The 17646-nt window shown below is 39.9% G+C and overlaps 1 protein-coding gene across 1 annotated transcript in view; it reads right to left on the minus strand.

Annotated features, from left to right (window-relative positions):
• Window positions 1-7393, minus strand: part of LOC145506584 (uncharacterized) — an 83513-nt gene extending 76120 nt beyond the window's left edge. Inside the window, exons 1-2 of the mRNA XM_081491574.1 lie at window positions 4252-7393; window positions 2762-2863 (exon numbers count right to left, since the gene is read on the minus strand). Coding sequence (XP_081347700.1) covers window positions 2762-2863; window positions 4252-4383 — 234 coding nt within the window. The 5' untranslated portion in view covers window positions 4384-7393. The remainder of the gene's footprint in view (window positions 1-2761; window positions 2864-4251) is intronic.
• Window positions 7394-17646: the final 10253 nt, after the last annotated feature.

Below are 17646 nucleotides of genomic sequence, written 5' to 3' on the forward strand. Positions count from 1 at the left end.
CCAAGACACCGCTATAGAACTCAGGCTTCTTTCCCTGATGACCCTGGAGTTCTCAGGGTACCAGACATGCCCATGGCTGTGGCAATCAGAAGCGGAGTGGAAGGACAGCCCCTTGTCTGACTACGAGTTTTACTGTTCCTTGGCCCCCAAAAGATGCTGATGGTTCCCAGACATGGACAAAGTCTTTCAGTGACACTAATCTTTCAGCTTCTGGCCCCAACCTCCTCCTGCTCACTAGTTTTCAGATAAGAGTCCTTGAAGGGTTTGTCTGACTGCCCAGGCCTCAGTCATGCATCATACACAGGCAGCAAAAAGGCCAGGGTAACAATTGTCTAAACCACTCCCCTCACACTGTGGAAGTCCTAAATATACAAGAAGATTCAGAAGTTAGAAGGTCAAAAATACATAAATAAAAAGTGCAAATGTCCATTGGCTGCCACGTAGCCCCTCCACTATCACTCTCACCCCTAGCTCTATCACCAGATCCTTTTTACTCCTTTGGCAAAAACAGGCAAGCAAACCAAAAAATTTTTAAATCCTCTTTGCATATGAAATTACACAATTCAATATTTGGGAGGAGGTAGAATCCTACCTCCTAGAGGACTCAAAGTACCACCATTCTGAGGACAATGGAGATCTCAGTCATAATTCATTAAGGAGGACAGAGTTGGGAAACCAAGGAAAGATAAGGAAGGGGGCAGGGAATGAGAAGCTGAGGTCTCGAGGCTTAGAGTAGACACTTTCTACAGATCAGCTCCTAAAATTTGTAAAAGAAAAACTTCATGCTTTAAAGTCAAATAGACCCAAGTTTCAAACTTTGGTTTCAACACTCTGTAAACTTGTACAAGTTACAATATCCCTGAGCTGAAGCTTCTTCATTTGCAAAATAATGAAACAGAAAATTGCTGACCACTATAAATAAGATAATGCAAATAAAGTGATTTGAAGATTGTCAATAAATATGCCTCCTCCCTCTCCCCCCTGGGGAATTAAGATAAGTAAGATTTCCATTTGTGCAGTAAGCTAGTTTGTATATTTCTTGTATGATTTTCCATATTGACAACTTTTTTATGACAGTATTTTAATATGGATGTGAAAAAGCGTCTATAATTACATTTAACAAGAATTTTAAATAAGACTACTTTATTTTTAAAAAAGGGCTTTTCTTCTACATGGACATTGTAGATTAAAAGTTATGAAAGAGTAGTCCATATAGTGGCTATTTAAGTAAATTGTAATGTATGATTTCTGGGCTTATAGGGAAGATGGTAAATTAACTTTTGCAGGGGTGGTGCTATTGGGTGCCTGCCTCTAGGCTGGGTGCTTTATATTTAATCTTTATAGCAATCCTATAAGAAAGTCATTTTACAGAGAGAGGAACTTGAAGCATTAAGCAATTTAGCCAAAGTCACAAAAGAGAAGTTTGTCTGACAGTGAGGCACTTCATGGAGAGTTTAGCTAAGTTACTTGATGGTATTGCTGCCTCTGCCTCCATTTTGTTCAGCCAAAATAGCCTGCAGGGCCCTAAACTAACACGAGGCCTCTCATGCAAGCACAAGCCCTGGATAGCAGCCACAGAGTCACAAGTGAATGTAAGTTCCTGATATGACTTCCCGACAGCCCTTGTGACCAAGTCTCCCCTGCCCCCCAGGTCTTTCCCTTTGGGTGCCCCTTAGGTAAGCCTTGCTCTCCCAATGGAGTTTACCAAAACCTTGCTCTTTTGGCTTGAATTGACAAATCAGGCCCTAGGCCAGGATCTCCAAAGCCCTACAACCACAGACTCTAATAAAGGCATGTGCCCCATGTCCTGCCTTTCTCTCTAACTCTGCCTTGACCTCCCCGTGTGGCCCCTTGCGGTGTGCCTGGTACTTCCTTCCGCCCAGGAGGACTACACCTCTATTTCGATTTCTCTTGTGGTCTGTTTTGAATTGAACTCAGCTCACTATCCAGCACTATGGATCCATCCCATTTACTAAATGCTAATTTGACCAAGTAATGACACACACACTCAGGCTACTTCCACTAATCCACTCTTGCTCACTCAGACCGTGGCCACCAAACAAAAGCAATAATAAGTGTGTCCAACCGCCAAGTAGTCACTAGGCAGCAGCACAGGAATAACAGGCTGTCTTCTCACAGCCCCATAGCTTTTGGCCAACAAGAAGACAGTAAGTCCAGATAGATTTAGACACTTTATTACGCACAGCACAACAGTGTAAGCTCCCTGTTTGCATCAGGTCCTTACTCCCCAAGTCCCATGGGGGCGACGCAGAGGCGGGCACACTTGAATACCATTCAAGGAGCGGTTGTCTGACCCCTGAGGAACCCTAAGCTGCCTTATCCTCCCCTCACCCCACACCCTCAGGAGACAGGATATTTATTACCCTGCAATATAAACAAATTTTCCCTGAGAAGGAGAGAGAGAGGTCTTTATCTTTACTGTCCTGAACTCTCTCCATGAAAGGAAACATTCTCTCTACTCTCCTGGAATGTAAACAAATCTGAGTAAACTGGTTGTTAATACCTAGCTGAGAAGAATATGAGAGATTCATGAAGAATTGTCTCCCATTCCCCTAAAAATGTAATGGGGTGTTAACACACTGCTCTTTTTTGCTTTATTGTTCCTTCATTTATCAAACAAATATTAATTCATTGATTCACTCATTCAAAATCTATTCACGTATTACTAAGTGATTCCTACATATACTGGTAGGTGTACTGATTGCTGAGCATAAAGCCATAAGACAAACACAGTCCTTACCATCATGGGGCCAACATTTTGATTGGGGGTCAAAATCTGTTTCCAGAGCAATCTTTGGCAGGTGGTATTCACCAGGGCAGATCCAGAAAAATCCAGTTGTCTCTGAAAGAAGACATGTGCTTAGTCACTCAGTCATGTCTGACTCTTTGTGACCCCGTGGACTGTAGCCGCCAGGCTCCTCTGTCCATGGGGATTCTCCAGGCAAGAATACTGGAGTGGGTTGTCATGGCCTCCTCCAGGAGAGCTTCCCAACCCTGGTATCTAACCCAGATCTCCTGCCTTACAGGTGGATTCTTTACCCTCTGAGCCATCAGGGAAGCTCAAGAAAGTAGGCATAGGCAGTCCAACAACTCACAAAATCTTTTCGTAAGCACTAAATGAACCTACATATAGACTCATCATTAAAGCAAGGAACTGAATGTCAGGGCATATTGAGGTTCCTAACACATTCACTAAGTATTCTGAATAGATAGTGTCATTGTTGCTAGTGAGGAGATCCAGGTAAAAAGGACTGAAGAGACAAGGAAAGCAATCATTTTCTCCTTAGAATTTATCCTTTACAAAAATTCTCCTATTTCCATAATAATTACTAATTTGTTTGTTAGATAATATTTTAGTTTTCATTGTATATGAAAATAATATATGCTTATTGTTAAAAAAAAGAAACCCTAAAAACAAGTAGAAAGTGTAAAGGAATGGGTTATCATGCAACATGATGCCACTCAGATAAAACTATTTTAACTTACTGGAGTAGTATTTCTCTGGTTAATTCAAATTCACATATTCAGATATCTGCGGGGATTTTATTTGTCTTTCTTTTCCTGAATTGGAGTTCTATTGTATATAGAGTTTAGTTTATATTTCTTTTTGCACTTAACTCTTATACTAATATTCTTCCAAAACAATTTTAATAGCTACACATGAGTTCATCATATAGAGAAGCATTAATTCATTCAACCAGCCCCCTGCTATTGTACTGTACCTTGTGTTTGTTTTTCCTTAGGATAAATAGTTTTTTAAAAAAATAATTTATTTGGCTACACTGGCTGCAACACTCAGGATCTTTAGTTGCAGTCAGTGCTCAGGCTCAGTAGCTGTGGAGTGTGGGCTTAGTCGCCCCGGGGCATGAGGGATCTAGGTCCCAGACCAGGGATAGAACCCATGTCCCCTGCATTGGAAGGCAGACTCTTAATCACTGGATGACCAGGGAAGTCTCAATAACAGCTTCTTAAATACATCTTTCCCCACATCTCTCTGTTTATGTCATTGGGATTGATTGCCAATAGTAAGATGATCACATTAAAGGGTGTGCCTGTTATTGCTGAAACACTGTTTCAGCAGAAAACAGAAACACTGTTCTATTTTACATTCTACCTAGATTGTTTTGTTAAACTCTCAGCTTTTGAGGGGAGGTGGATGATAGAAGGGTGAGGAGGAAGAAAGGGAAAAGGATGCAGGAAAAGACAGATTCAGAGGCAGACAGCACTCACATATTTCTGATCCAGAAGCTTGTTCTTCCCAGAGTGCAGTGGGTGAAGGCGCTTATCCATTTTCCCGAATTTGGTTCCAGGAATAAGCTCTGGTTGACCAATGCTTCTGGACTCTTCCCCTGTGGTCCTCATCAGAGTCCTCAATGATTTTCATAATAGATGAGGTCAGTGACAAATCAAGTCTTCAGTTTTAGAACCTTAGAGAATTCCTCCCCTTTTGCAGGGGCTGAGAAGTATCACAGCCTCAGTCATGTTGCCCAAGACTAACTCTTTAAATAATAACCAGATTACAAATGTAATTTTTCAGAGTGTCTTTGCTTTTGTAGATTTTTTCAAAGCTATTTCATATTAGCTTTAAGAATATTGGAAATGAAGGCGATAATATGAGAAAACAGATCATCCATAGTCTTCACAAGCACAGTCATTGTTAACATTTCAGCATTTTTTCTTCCAGGCTGTTATTCATATTTTTTTTCCTTTTATAAAATTGTAGTCTTACTCAGCTTTTTTCCACTAAACATTGCCATGAGCAAGTTTTTCCATGATATTACATAACCTACAAAAACATTCATTTTAATTGCTGCAAGATATCCCAGGGAGAAGATGAACCATAATTTCTGTTGCCATTCCCTGTGGGAAGGCACTTAAGATATTTCTGACTATAAATAATCCATGTCAACACTTCTGTGTATAAAGCTAATTAAAGCAATGTTAGCTTTGCTCTGAGATAGATAATTTTTAGATATAAAATATTAATAATGGCTAATAAAAATAGTGATTATTTATTGAGCACTTATTAGTCTCCAGGAATTTTACTTATATTACTCCTACTCACAGTGACTATTTTCAGGTAAATAGTAATAGCCCCATCTTGTAAATGAAGACACCAAGACTCAGACATTAATTTATTCTAAGATGTAATACTAAAGCTCAACCGAAATCCTTTCATTTCAAAATCCCTTTCCATCCAAACATATTGTTCTTTTATTATATCAAGCAGTGTAAGTATTTTTAAGGATCTTGACACACATTGTGTCCTACTATTTCTGCCATCTTTTCTTCAACATGGAAAGTTTTTTCATATATCTGTTTATTTGTTTGCACAACTGTTGGACCTAGAATGGTTTTTAGAAGTTTATTTTGTGAATGTCAATATTCCCCTCTATTCTAAGGTTAGGAAGTTAGTATCATTTTTTTTCTGTAGTTTGAATTTTTTATATTTAATGACTTAGTCCATCAAAAAATTTAATTTAGCATGTATTCCACATACTAAAGAGAAGAATTTTTCTCTTGAATTCCTAATCACTTACCCTATGTCTATTTATTACAGATATTCTCTTTCCTGTTAAAAGAGATAAGATGCTTGTATGTAATAGAATGTGTTTTTTTGCTTTCTCCTTTCATTTATCCATTCACTCATTTAGCTGCTCCATTCAAGGGCTGCTCTGTGCCAGACACTGTACCAGGTCTTGGGGATACATTCATAAATACAGCAAATTTACAAATAAACCAATTACTAACTATACAATGGTGCAACCCACTCCAGTATTATTCCCTGGAGAATCCTATGTAGGGAGAAACCTGGCATGCTATAGTCCACGGAGTTGCAAAGAGTCGAACACAACTGAGTGACTAACACTGTCACTAACGCATTAATAGGTATAACAGCTATAAAGAAAATAGGACCAGGATGGCTCACAGCAAGGGTACCTTAACTTATTCTTGCACAAATATCACACTTTTAATTACTGAAGTTTTCTTAATTTTAGTATCTAATAATTTAGTATTTCCTCCCTAACTCATTGCTCTTCTTGACTGCTTATTCTTCCAGATGAAAGTAGGAATAATTTTTTTTTCAACTTATGAAATTATAACATTGTACTATTGAATTAAATAACACTAAACAGAATAATGAAATTGTAAGATTTGATGTCATTATGATATTCCATAATTCTATCCAGGTTTTCTTTTCTAATTCTCAATAACATTTTGTAGTTTTCTCCAGTACATTGTTTAATTTTCTTGTTAAGGTTGGTTGCAGGCATTTCATATTTTTCTGCTACTGTAATCAGGATCCCAGTTTTTATTATATTTTATAACTTGTTTTTAATGTTTATAAAAGCAAGCTATTGATTTTTATATATTTATAATGCTTTCGGTATTCTACTGAGCTCATTAATTCTCATATTTTTTCCAATTTTGCTCCTTTCAGTTTTCTATAGATACAGTCCTATCCACAAATAATAAGCTTTTTTTTACCAAATTGGCTAGAATTTCCAGAAAAATAAAAATGGTGATTATGGTGAATCCTTTTCTGTGCCTGGTTTGATGAAACTTTCATTATTTCACTGGTTGATGGTAAGCCTGATACTTTTTAATCAGAAAAAGAAAGTATCCATTTATTTCTAATTTTTAAAAAGAGATTTTATTAGGAACAGGGATTGAATTTTATTACTTCTGTGATCTTCTGTAATGTTTTTTTCCTAACGATCTTGATGTAGGAGATAGACAGGCCTCTGGGCTGGACAGCTGGTGTTCGTCAAGTGGAACAAAATTGAAGCTTTGTTCTCACCCAGAGGCTCCAAGGACAAAGCTTGTGGCAGAAGCTGAGCTCTGCTGAAGTAAAGAGATAAGATGCCCACTCCTGAGCTCAAGGAAAACTTCCCTGTCTTCACATGCACCAGAAGGCTTCTTGGGAGACAAAATGGGAGGGGGCACCACCCCATAATAAGTGTGGACATGCACCCACGGGCCTCTATGGTGGGATACAGTTTAACAAAATGTTGCACACACTTCCTGGGGAGAGTCCTAGGACAAGTCAGATGCAAGAAAGAAACAAGATAATTGGCCAAAATATAAACAAAGACCCAGAAAGAGTGTCCTATACAAGTGATTTACATCACCTCCTGAGTTCCTCATTCAGGAAGCCTGTCGGCCTCTTCAGTGTGTATTTCTGCCTGGCTTCTGATTTACTGTGCTCCTCTTCACTAGAGAGGACACCCATACCCTTTCTCTCTGGGAGGTGTATTTCTGCCTTGCTTCTGTCTTAACTAAAGAGCCCCTTTCTCTGTGTGGTCTCCCACTTGTTGTACTATGTCTCTAATAATCAACTTTGTACCTGTTTTTACAGTTTTTGCCTCCTTGAAACATTCTTGCTTTCAAATGGAGGAAAAACCAGGGAACTTTGCTTGTAGACTCTAGCCCCTGGGGGTCTCACAGTTAGGATTCCTGGTTTTCATTTAGGCTACCCAGCTCCAATTCCTGAGCAAGAAACTAAGCTCTCTCTTCAGGACTGCTCACTGCTCCCCTTCCGAGATCAATCTCTCTTTTTTATTTTTATTTTTTACTATCTACATAACATGATTTTACTGTCCCCCAATAGTCATTAACATGGCTTTAATATTTTAAGAAACTCTTGCCTAGGAAGATAAAAGTTGCAAATAAATTGTATTGTTCATTTTAGAAACATCCGGAACACTTACTTATTTGTTTTTGAATCTTTTTTGGCATGTAGTTGATTGAAAATGTTGTGTCAGTTTCTGCTGTACAGCAAAGTGAATCAGCTATACATTTACATATGTCCACTCTTTAAAATTCTTTTCCTATATAGGTCACTACAGAATATTTGAGAAGAGTTCCCTGTGCTATACAGTAGGTCCTTATTAGTTACCTGTTTTATATATGATAGTGTGTATATGTCAATCCTAATCTCTCAATGTATCCCTCCCTCACCCTCTCTCCCCCTTAGTAACCGTAAGTTTGTTTTTCCACAGCTGTGACTTAATTTTTGTTTCATAAACAAGTTCATTTGTACCATGTTTAGATTCTTCATGTAAGCAATATCATGTGATATTTGCTTTTCTCTGTCTGACTTACTTCACTCAGTATAAGTCCATCCATGTTGCTGCAGGCGACAATGTTTCACTCTTCTTAATGGCTGAGTAATATTCATATATATATATATATATGTATGTATGTATGTATAACATACATACCCATCTTCTTTATCCATTCATCAGTTGATGGACATTTATGTTGCTTCCATATCCTGGCTGCTGTAAATAGTGCTGCAGTGAACATTGGGATGCATGTATCTTTTCAAATTATGGATTTCTCTGGGTATATGCCCAGGAGTGGGATTGAAGGATTGTATTGTAGCTCTATTTTTCATTTTTTAAGGAACCCACTTGTCATGGCAGTCCAAATGCAGGTTGTAAAAGAATTTCCAGACACGGTATTGCAGAAAGAAGTAAGTATACTAAGAACAAAGAGCAGAGATAACGTGGGCAATGCAAGCACAGTGGGCTGACACCTCCTGACAGGCCAGGGAGAGTTGATGCTTTTTATGGATTAGAAGCCAATTTTTACAGTCTCAAAACAAAGAAAACTTCTGCTGGAGGGCTGGAATTAGGTGACTGGTTAGGGTGCTACTGAGTAACTATTAGGGTGGGTGTTTTTGCATAATTTGGGGTCAGAAAGCTGGCCAGTAAGGATAAGGGGGGCTTTTGGCAGTGGTTACAATGGGGTTCAGTCAGTTCTGGAGATGACCTTCTTTCTGGGCTCTGCTTCAGCGGCCTCAGTACAAGGCCTACAACCTGCGGCCTTGGGATAGGACTCCACACTCTATGTGGTTTTCCACAGTGGCTGCATGAATTTACATTCCCACCAACTGTGTAGAAGGGTTCCCTTTCCTCCACACCCTCTCCAGCATTTATTGTTTATTGTTTTCTTAATGATGGCCATTCTGACCTGTGTTATATGGTACCTCGTTGAAGTTGTGATTTGCATTTCTCTAATAACTAGTGATGTCAACCACCTAATGACTTTCAATGTAATTATTTGATAATTTGATAATTTGATAATAATTTGATAATTATTTCTTTAGTTCATAGCTGTTGCATCGGTCACATTTGGTTTGGCAGTTTGGTGATTTTTTTTTCCCCCTAAAGATGACTGCAACATTCTTGAGTATTTTGGTAGCTTTGAAAAAGAGACTGGACCCAGGAGCTAGCCTACCTTGGAAGTGTAGGAACAGCACTGTGAATTCAAGTGGAATATGTTCAAGCTCCTGAAGAATAAACCCAAACTCCCACCAGTCATCTAAGTGAGGACCACTGCAGAAGGTTCTGTAATTTGGGGGAACATTCATTTTTCTGAGAGAATAATGAATTGATTTGATAATGGAAGGGGCATGGTGGATTCAATGCTACAGAGAGTCAAAAATTTGGTGCAAGTCCTCTTCCTGGCATGCAGTGTTGTTTCTGGACTTTTATATGGTTTGATCTGATAAGTTTGATGAAGGACATAGCCAAATACAATTTGAAAGGTAAAGTTAATCTTGGCCATAACTTTGGACTCTTGCAATTACATGCAAGAGTCTTGACCATTTATTCACGAATATTTATTGGTACTCTTACATGTCCTGCACTGGGCTAGAGTGTCTTAAAAATGTAGGTTTTATTATAACTCAGGTATTGTGAGGCCAACCAATTAGGAGATGGCTACCACTGAAAAATAGTCTGTTACTTGGCAGGGTTATGCTCCCTGCTTGTTATTTTCCCTGAGGATTGCTATGGCAATTCTGGGCCTTTTATGGTTCCATGATGAATTTTAGGATTTATTTGTTCTAGTTTAATGAAAAATATCATTGTTAATTTGATAGTGATTGCAGTAAATCTGTAGATTGCTTTCAGTAGTATGGCCATTTTAACAATATTTCTTCCAATCCAAGAGCATGGGATATGCAAACAGCTCATACAACTCAAGAACAACAACAACAAAGATCCAATAAAAAAGTGGGCAGAATCCCTAAATAGACATTTCTCCAAAGACAAACAGATGGCCAACAGGCCCACAGAAAAATGTTCAACATCACCAATTATTAGAAAAATACACATCAAAACTACAGTAAGTTACCTACCACATCACATCAGTCAGAAGGGCCATCGTTAAAAAATCTACAAATAACAAATGCTGGAGAGGATATGGAGAGAAGGGAAGTCTCCTACACTGTTGGTGGGACTATAAATTGGTGAAGCCACTATAAAAAAAGAGCATGAAGCTTCTTAAAAAACTAAAATAAAGTCACCATATGATCCAGCAATCCCACTCCTGGGCCTATATCTGGACAAAACTATAGTTTGAAAAGATACATGCACCCTGATGTTCAGGGCTTCTCTGGTGGCTCAGATGGTAAAGAAACTGCCTGCAATGCAAGAGACCCAGGTTCGATCCCTGGGTCAGGAAGATCCCCTGGAGGAGGAAATGGCAACCCACTCCAGTATTCTTGCCTGGAGAATCCGATGGACAGAGAAGCCTGGCGGGCTATAGTCCATGGGGTCACAAAGAGTCCATAGCAACACTTATTTATAATAGCCAAGACATGAAAGCAACCTAAGTGTCCATCAACAGAGGGATGGATAAAGCAATGTGGTAACATATATACACATATATATATAGATAGATAGATACACAACGGAATATTACTGAGCTGTGAAAAATAATGAAATAGTGCCATTTGTAGCAACATGGACGGACCTATAGATTATCATGGTAAGTGAAGTAAGTCAGATGGAGAAAGGCAAATGTCACATGATATCATTTATATGTGAAATCTAAAATATGACAGAAATAAATTTATCTGCAAGACAGAAACAGACTCAAGGATACAGAGAACAGACTTGTGGTTGCCACAGAACAGGGAGGTGGGAGGGATAAATTAGGAGTTTGAGATTAACAGATACACATTAATATATACAAAATAGATAAACAACAAAGTCCTACTGTATAGCACAGGGAACTATATTTTAGTAATATAGTTCCTGTAATATCCTGTAATAAAGCATAACAGAAAAGAATATGAAAAAGAAAGTATATATGTGCATGTATATATGTATATATGTATGTATGTATAACTGATTCAGCTTGCTATATACCAGAAAAACTGTGCTGTAAATCAACTACAATTCAATAAAAAACAAATTTTAAAAAACGTATAGAGAATTGGTTCAATAAATAACGGTTAATCATTTATTCAGTTTTTAGATTATTTATTGGTTAAATACATGATTAAACTAAAAAATTGCAGGATTTTTTCCTTACAAGTCTCCTTTGCCATTTGCAAGGATTATTTTATGATGCAGAACAGTATCAAGAAAACAGAGAACTTTTCATCTTGCTGAGATTGTTTTCATCAGCAGTTGAAAGGGGGCACAGTTTCAAGGCTAAGCAATGTAATTCCACTTTTTAGCACGTAGAAAAAAAAGTAATGGGCTAAGGATCTGAGAACTCACAGTACTGAAAGGAGAGGATAGCTCAGCAGTATTAACAAATATATTTCAGGACATGAGAAGTTTTTCCACTATGCACTTAAAAAGCAATTCCAATTTTTACTGATGTTCTTAAAGAATATCACAGAGGATATAGTTCTAAACCATAGCAACGTGTCTTAAAATCCTCTTTCTTTTTCTTCCCTCTCAATCTTGCTTCTCCACCTTGTTGTTCAAAGCCTCTCTCTCCATTTCATTTCCAGCTCGCTGCCAACCCTCCCCTATAACTCATCCAAGTGACTCTCAACTCCTTTGGCTCCTATCCTCTCCCCACCTCCCCACCCCCAACTCTTGGATCTATTTTTTCTCTTTCTCACCAGATATTTGTTTCCTTTTTGATGGAAAAGTTCTGGTCTCTCCCATCAGATGCTCCAGCCCAGGCATTGAGCTGACAAGTTCAAACTTTCTCTTAGAAGGGGAGGGGGAGGAAGATTCAATGATTCTCTTTCTTTCACTGTCAGGGGGATGGGGAAAATGCTGTAAATCTCATAATTTAACTTTTTCTTTGTGACTCTTATCATCATGTAGCAGTATCTTCAGGATCAAGCTTAGGGTGTAGATCTAGAAAAAATGGCCCACAGAACGCAATTGGCATGCTTTTAGTCCGGACCAGGGATCCTTGGGTGTGACGGGTGCAGGGGCTGGGAGAGGAAAGAGGAAAGTTGTTTATTTCCAGGGGGACTTTTTCAAATTCTCCATCTCCCTGGAAATCCTGAGTGCTTTCACCTGAGAATCACCTTGACATCTCCTGCATTTGGTTTACCAGTAAATCCTGTTGACTTGACTTCAGAAAAGTCCAGAATCTAATCACTTTTTAACACCTTTTCAGCCACCACTCTAGTCCAAGGTGTGATCAAATCCCACTTGGATTATTGAAGTAGCAAACCTGTATTCGTTTCCATTGCTGCTATAAAACATTACCACAAACTTAGTGGCTTAAAACAACACAAATATATTATCTTACAGTTCTGGAGGTCTGAAGTCCCAAACGGATCTCAGTGGTCTAAACTCAAGATATCAGTAAGGCTGCTTTCCTTTCTGGCTCTAGGGGAGAATCTGGATCCTTGCCTTTTTGAGCTCCTGTAGACCACTTGCATTGCTTGGCTCATGGTCAAGTCTTTCTCACACTGCATCATTATCTCAATCTCCTGCCTCACTCTTGCACTGCTTGGCTCATGGTCAAGTCTTTCTCACACTGCATCATTATCTCAATCTCCTGCCTCACTCTTGCACTTACAAGGACTTTTGTGACTACATTTGTCTAACCTGGAAAATCCAGGATAATATCTCCATCTCAAGGTCAGCTGATTAGCAATCATAATTCCATCTGCAACCTTAATTCCCCTTGCCTATAAAATAACAAATCCACAGTTTCCAGAATTAAGATGTGGACATCTTTGGGAGGATCTTATTCTGCTTACCACACCTCTAACTTATCTCCCAGCTTTCACTAGCCTCATTTCAATCTGTTCTTAACATGGCAGCCAAAGTGATCCTATTAAAGGCTATCTATCACATCACTCCACTCGGCTCAAAACCTTCCCACACCTCCCACTTCATAATCCCAATACCTCTCAACATCACCAAGGTTCTTGTTGGCTCTATTAATAAATTCAGACTTAAATTGAAGAAAGTGGGGAAAACCACTAAACCATTCAGGTATGACCTAAATCAAATCCCTTATGACTATACAGTGGAAGTGAGCGATAGATTTAAGGGGCTAAATCTGATAGACAGAGTGCCTGATGAACTGTGGACAGAGGTTCGTGACATTGTACAGGAGACAGGAATCGAGACAATCCCCAAGAAAAAGAAATGTAAAAAAAAAACAAAATGGCTGTCTGAGGAGGCCTTACAAATAGCTATGAAAAGAAGAGAAGCGAAAAGAAAAGGAGAAAAGGAAAGATATACCTATTTGAATGCAGAGTTCCAAAGAATAGCAAGGAGAGATAAGAAAGCCTTCCTCAGCAAACAATGCAAACAAATAGAGAAAAACAATAGAATGGGAAAGACTAGAGATCTCTTCAAGAAAATGAGAGATACCAAGGGAACATTTCATGCAAAGATGGGCTTGATAAGGACAGAAATTGTATGGACCTAACAGAAGCAGAAGATATTAAGAAGAGGTGGCAAGAATACACAGAGGAACTATACAAAAAGGATCTTCATGACCCAGATAATCATGAAGGTGTGATCACTCACACTCACCTAGAGCCAGACATCCTGGAATGTGAAGTCAAGTGGGCCTTAGAAAGCATCACTATGAACAAAGCTAGTGGAGGTGATGGAATTCCAGTTGAGCTATTTCAAATCCTGAAAGATGATGCTGTGAAAGTGCTGCACTCTATATGCCAGCAAATTTGGAAAACTCAGCAGTGGCCACAGGACTGGAAGAGGTCAGTTTTCGTTCCAATCCCAAAGAAAGGCAATGCCAAAGAATGCTCAAACTACCACACAATTGCACTCATCTCACACGCTAGTAAAGTAATGCTCAAAATTCTCCAAGCCAGGCTTCAGCAATACGTGAACCATGAACTTCCAGATGTTCAAGCTGGTTTTAGAAAAGGCAGAGGAACCAGAGATCAAATTGCCAATATCTGCTGGATCATCGAAAAAGCAAGAGAGTTCCAGAAAAACATCTATTTCTGCTTTATTGACTATGCCAAAGCCTTTGACTATGTGGAAAAACTGTGGAAAATTCTGAAAGAGATGGGAATACCAGACCATCTGACCTGTCTCTTGAGAAACCTGTATGCAGGTCAGGAAGCAACGGTTAGAACTGGACATGGAACAACAGACTGTTTCCAAATAAGAAAAGGAGTACGTCAAGGCTGTATATTGTCACCCTGCTTATTTAACTTATATGCAGAGTACATCATGAGAAACGCTGGGCTGGAAGAAACACAAGCTGGAATCAAGATTTCCGGGAGAAATATCAATAACCTCAGATATGCAGATGACACCACCCTTATGGCAGAAAGTGAAGAACTAAAGAGCCTCTTGATGAAGGTGAAAGAGGAGAGTGAAAAAGTTGGCTTAAAGCTCAACGTTCAGAAAACTAAGATCATGGCATCTGGTCCCATCACTTGATGGGAAATAGATGGGGAAACAGTGGAAACAGTGTCAGACTTTATTTTGGGGGGCTCCAGAATCACTGCTGATGATGACTGCAGCCATGAAATTAAAAGACGCTTACTCCTTGGAAGGAAGGTTATGGCCAACCTAGATAGCATATTTAAAAGCAGAGACATTACTTTGCCAACAAAAGTCTGTCTAGTCAAGGCTATGGTTTTTCCAGTGGTCATGTATGGATGTGAGAGTTGGACTGTAAAGAAAGCTGACCACCAAAGAATTTATGCTTTTGAACTGTGGTATTGGAGAAGACTCTTGAGAGTCCCTTGGACTGCAAGGAGATCCAACCAGTCCATCCTAAAGGAGATCAGTCCTGAATGTTCATTGGAAGGACTGATGTTGAGGCTGAAACTCCAATACTTTGGCCACCTGATGCGAAGAGCTGACACATTTGAAAAGACCCTGATGCTGGGAAAGATTGAGGGCAGGAGGAGAAGGGGACAACAGAGGATGAGATGGTTGGATGGCATCATCGACTCAATGGACATGGGTTTGGGTAAACTCTGGGAGTTGGTGATGGACAGGGAGGCCTGGTATGCTGTGGTTCATGGGGTCACAAAGAGTCAGACACGACTGAGCGACTTACCCAATAAATTCGCTAATATTGAATAATCCTATCTTTTCCGGCATTGACCCTACAGCGTTGTGGAGAGTAGGACTGCATTTTTTGTGCTCGTGTTTCATTTAGAACGTATTTGCCTGTGTTCATCAGTGAGGTAGGCCTTTTGCTTTCTCTATTCTCTTCACTTGGTTTTGCTTTGTACAATAGATAGAAGGCTGTGCATCTTCTGTAGCTCAGAGAAATTGAAACAGCATAGAAAATTTAACTCCTTAAAATTTTGAAAAAATTCTGTGTATTTTAATTTTTTTAATTTAAGGGAGCCTAAAACAATTGAGCATAACAAATATTAAGTAGTAAGGTGACAAAGTTCCATAGAGCTAGTATTTTAAAAATACATGTAATTTGGGCTTCCCTGGTGGCTCAGTTGTAGAGAGTCTTTTGCCAATGCAGGAGACACAGTTTCAGTCCCTGATCTGGGAAGATCTCACATGCAGCAGAGCAACGAAGCCCATGTACCACAACTACTGAGCCTGTGTTCTAGAGTCTGAGAGCCGCAACTACTGAAGCCTGAGCACCTCGAGCCAGTGCAACGCAACGAGAGAAGCCACCACCAAGAGAACCCCACACACCACAACTAGACAGTAGCCTGAGCAGCAGTGAAGACCCAGCACAACCAAAAATAAATAAATAAAATTTACATTTTAAAAAATAAATGTAATTTGTTGCCTTTCTCCAGGGTCCTTCTCATTCTGTTTATTCATTCATTCTAATCCAAATAGAATAAAAAAACTTTGATTATGGCACTCCTTTCTACCAGGTCCAGGCCTATCTTTTAATCTAAATCATAACATTGCCAGGGTTTCAAGCTGATTGGTCTCCACAGGGCTCTCACTGTTAGCCAGGGAGCTGCCTCAGTTCATGGGCGGCTTGTTCACCTGGATGGACTGAGGGAGCTATTTGAAGAGAAGGCCTGGGGTCAGTTTCTAGGATTCTGCAGTCGCTGGGAAATACTTCCCCAGTTCCTTCCCCTCAAAGGGTCCCCTGCATGCACCCTCTGACAAGCCAAACTGAAAATGGAATTGGTTTCAATTCTCCCCACACACATTAAGACATTCAAGCCACCATGACAATATACCATAGGCCGGTGGCTTAATCAACAGACATTTCTTCCTCACAGTTCTGGAGACCAGGTAGTCCCAGATCAAGGTGCCTAGGGGTTGATTTCTGATAAGAATGCTCTTCCTGGCATGTCAACAGCTGCCTTCTTGCTCTGTGCTCACATGGCAGAGACAAGGGGTAAGCTCTCTGGTCTTTTCTTATACGGACGCTAATTCCATCATGAGGATCCCATCCTCAAGACCTCATCTAAACCCAGTTGTCTCTCAAAAGCCCCAAGTCCTAATACTATCACACTGTGGGTTAGAGCTTCCGTATATGAATTTGGGGGGGACATAATTCAATCTATAGGGCTTCCCACGTGGCTCAGTGGTGAAGAATCCTCCTGCCAAAGTGGGAGCCGCAGGAGACATGGGCAGGAAGATCCCCTGGAGAGGAAATGGCAACCTACTCTAGTATTCTTGCTGGAATAATCGCATGGACAGAGGAGCCTGGTGGGCTACAGTCCCTGGGGTCCCAAAGAGTCAAATGCGACTGAGTGACTGAGAATGCATGCATACAACAACTCAGTCCACAGCAGACAGCTATCTCTAGTTAGTAGGAGGTCATCTTCCACATTAATCTAATAGAAAAATCAAATGTTGTCACCTCCCCCCACTCCTCCCACTCACATACAAACACAGCCTCTTTTATTTGAATTAAAAACTACTGACGAGTTTGCATGCTGTTATTCTCCTGAACATCGCCTCAGTCAATTTTTATAATCCATCTCTACAAGAAAGCCCTTCAGACACTGCTCTCAGAAAGAGCCTAAACCCATTATGAGGAGTCTCATGTTAAATGCTAAATATGTAAACATGACTTTATAACTGAGACTGCAAGTTCACTCTGTACCTTAGAATAAGACTTTGCTGCCCTGAAGAGTTGACGGGAGCAGTTCTGGAAGTCTTGACTGCCAAATAACGTGAGGGTCTTTGCTGATCCACTAAACCACATCATGGCTGTGAGTCCTGGGCTTTCTTGTGTTTCAGATGAAAACTAAGAGAGAATTAGCTAAACGTGCTGCTTCCATGCATTCTCCAAGTGTTTGCTACAGTGTGGAGCATCCCTACTACAGTGTGAAGGGAAGCATTCCAGGTCCCCCCACCCACCTCACTCCCCTGCCCCGCCCTGACACTGCATTCAGCACTGCAGCCTCAGAGGTGTATCAACCACACAAGAGGAGAGACAGTCAACAACAATGCTCCCAGCCGGCCA

Source organism: Giraffa tippelskirchi, chromosome 5 (assembly GCF_054371585.1).
Source record: "Giraffa tippelskirchi isolate mGirTip1 chromosome 5, T2T-mGirTip1v1.2.pri, whole genome shotgun sequence".
NCBI lineage: Eukaryota > Metazoa > Chordata > Mammalia > Artiodactyla > Giraffidae > Giraffa > Giraffa tippelskirchi.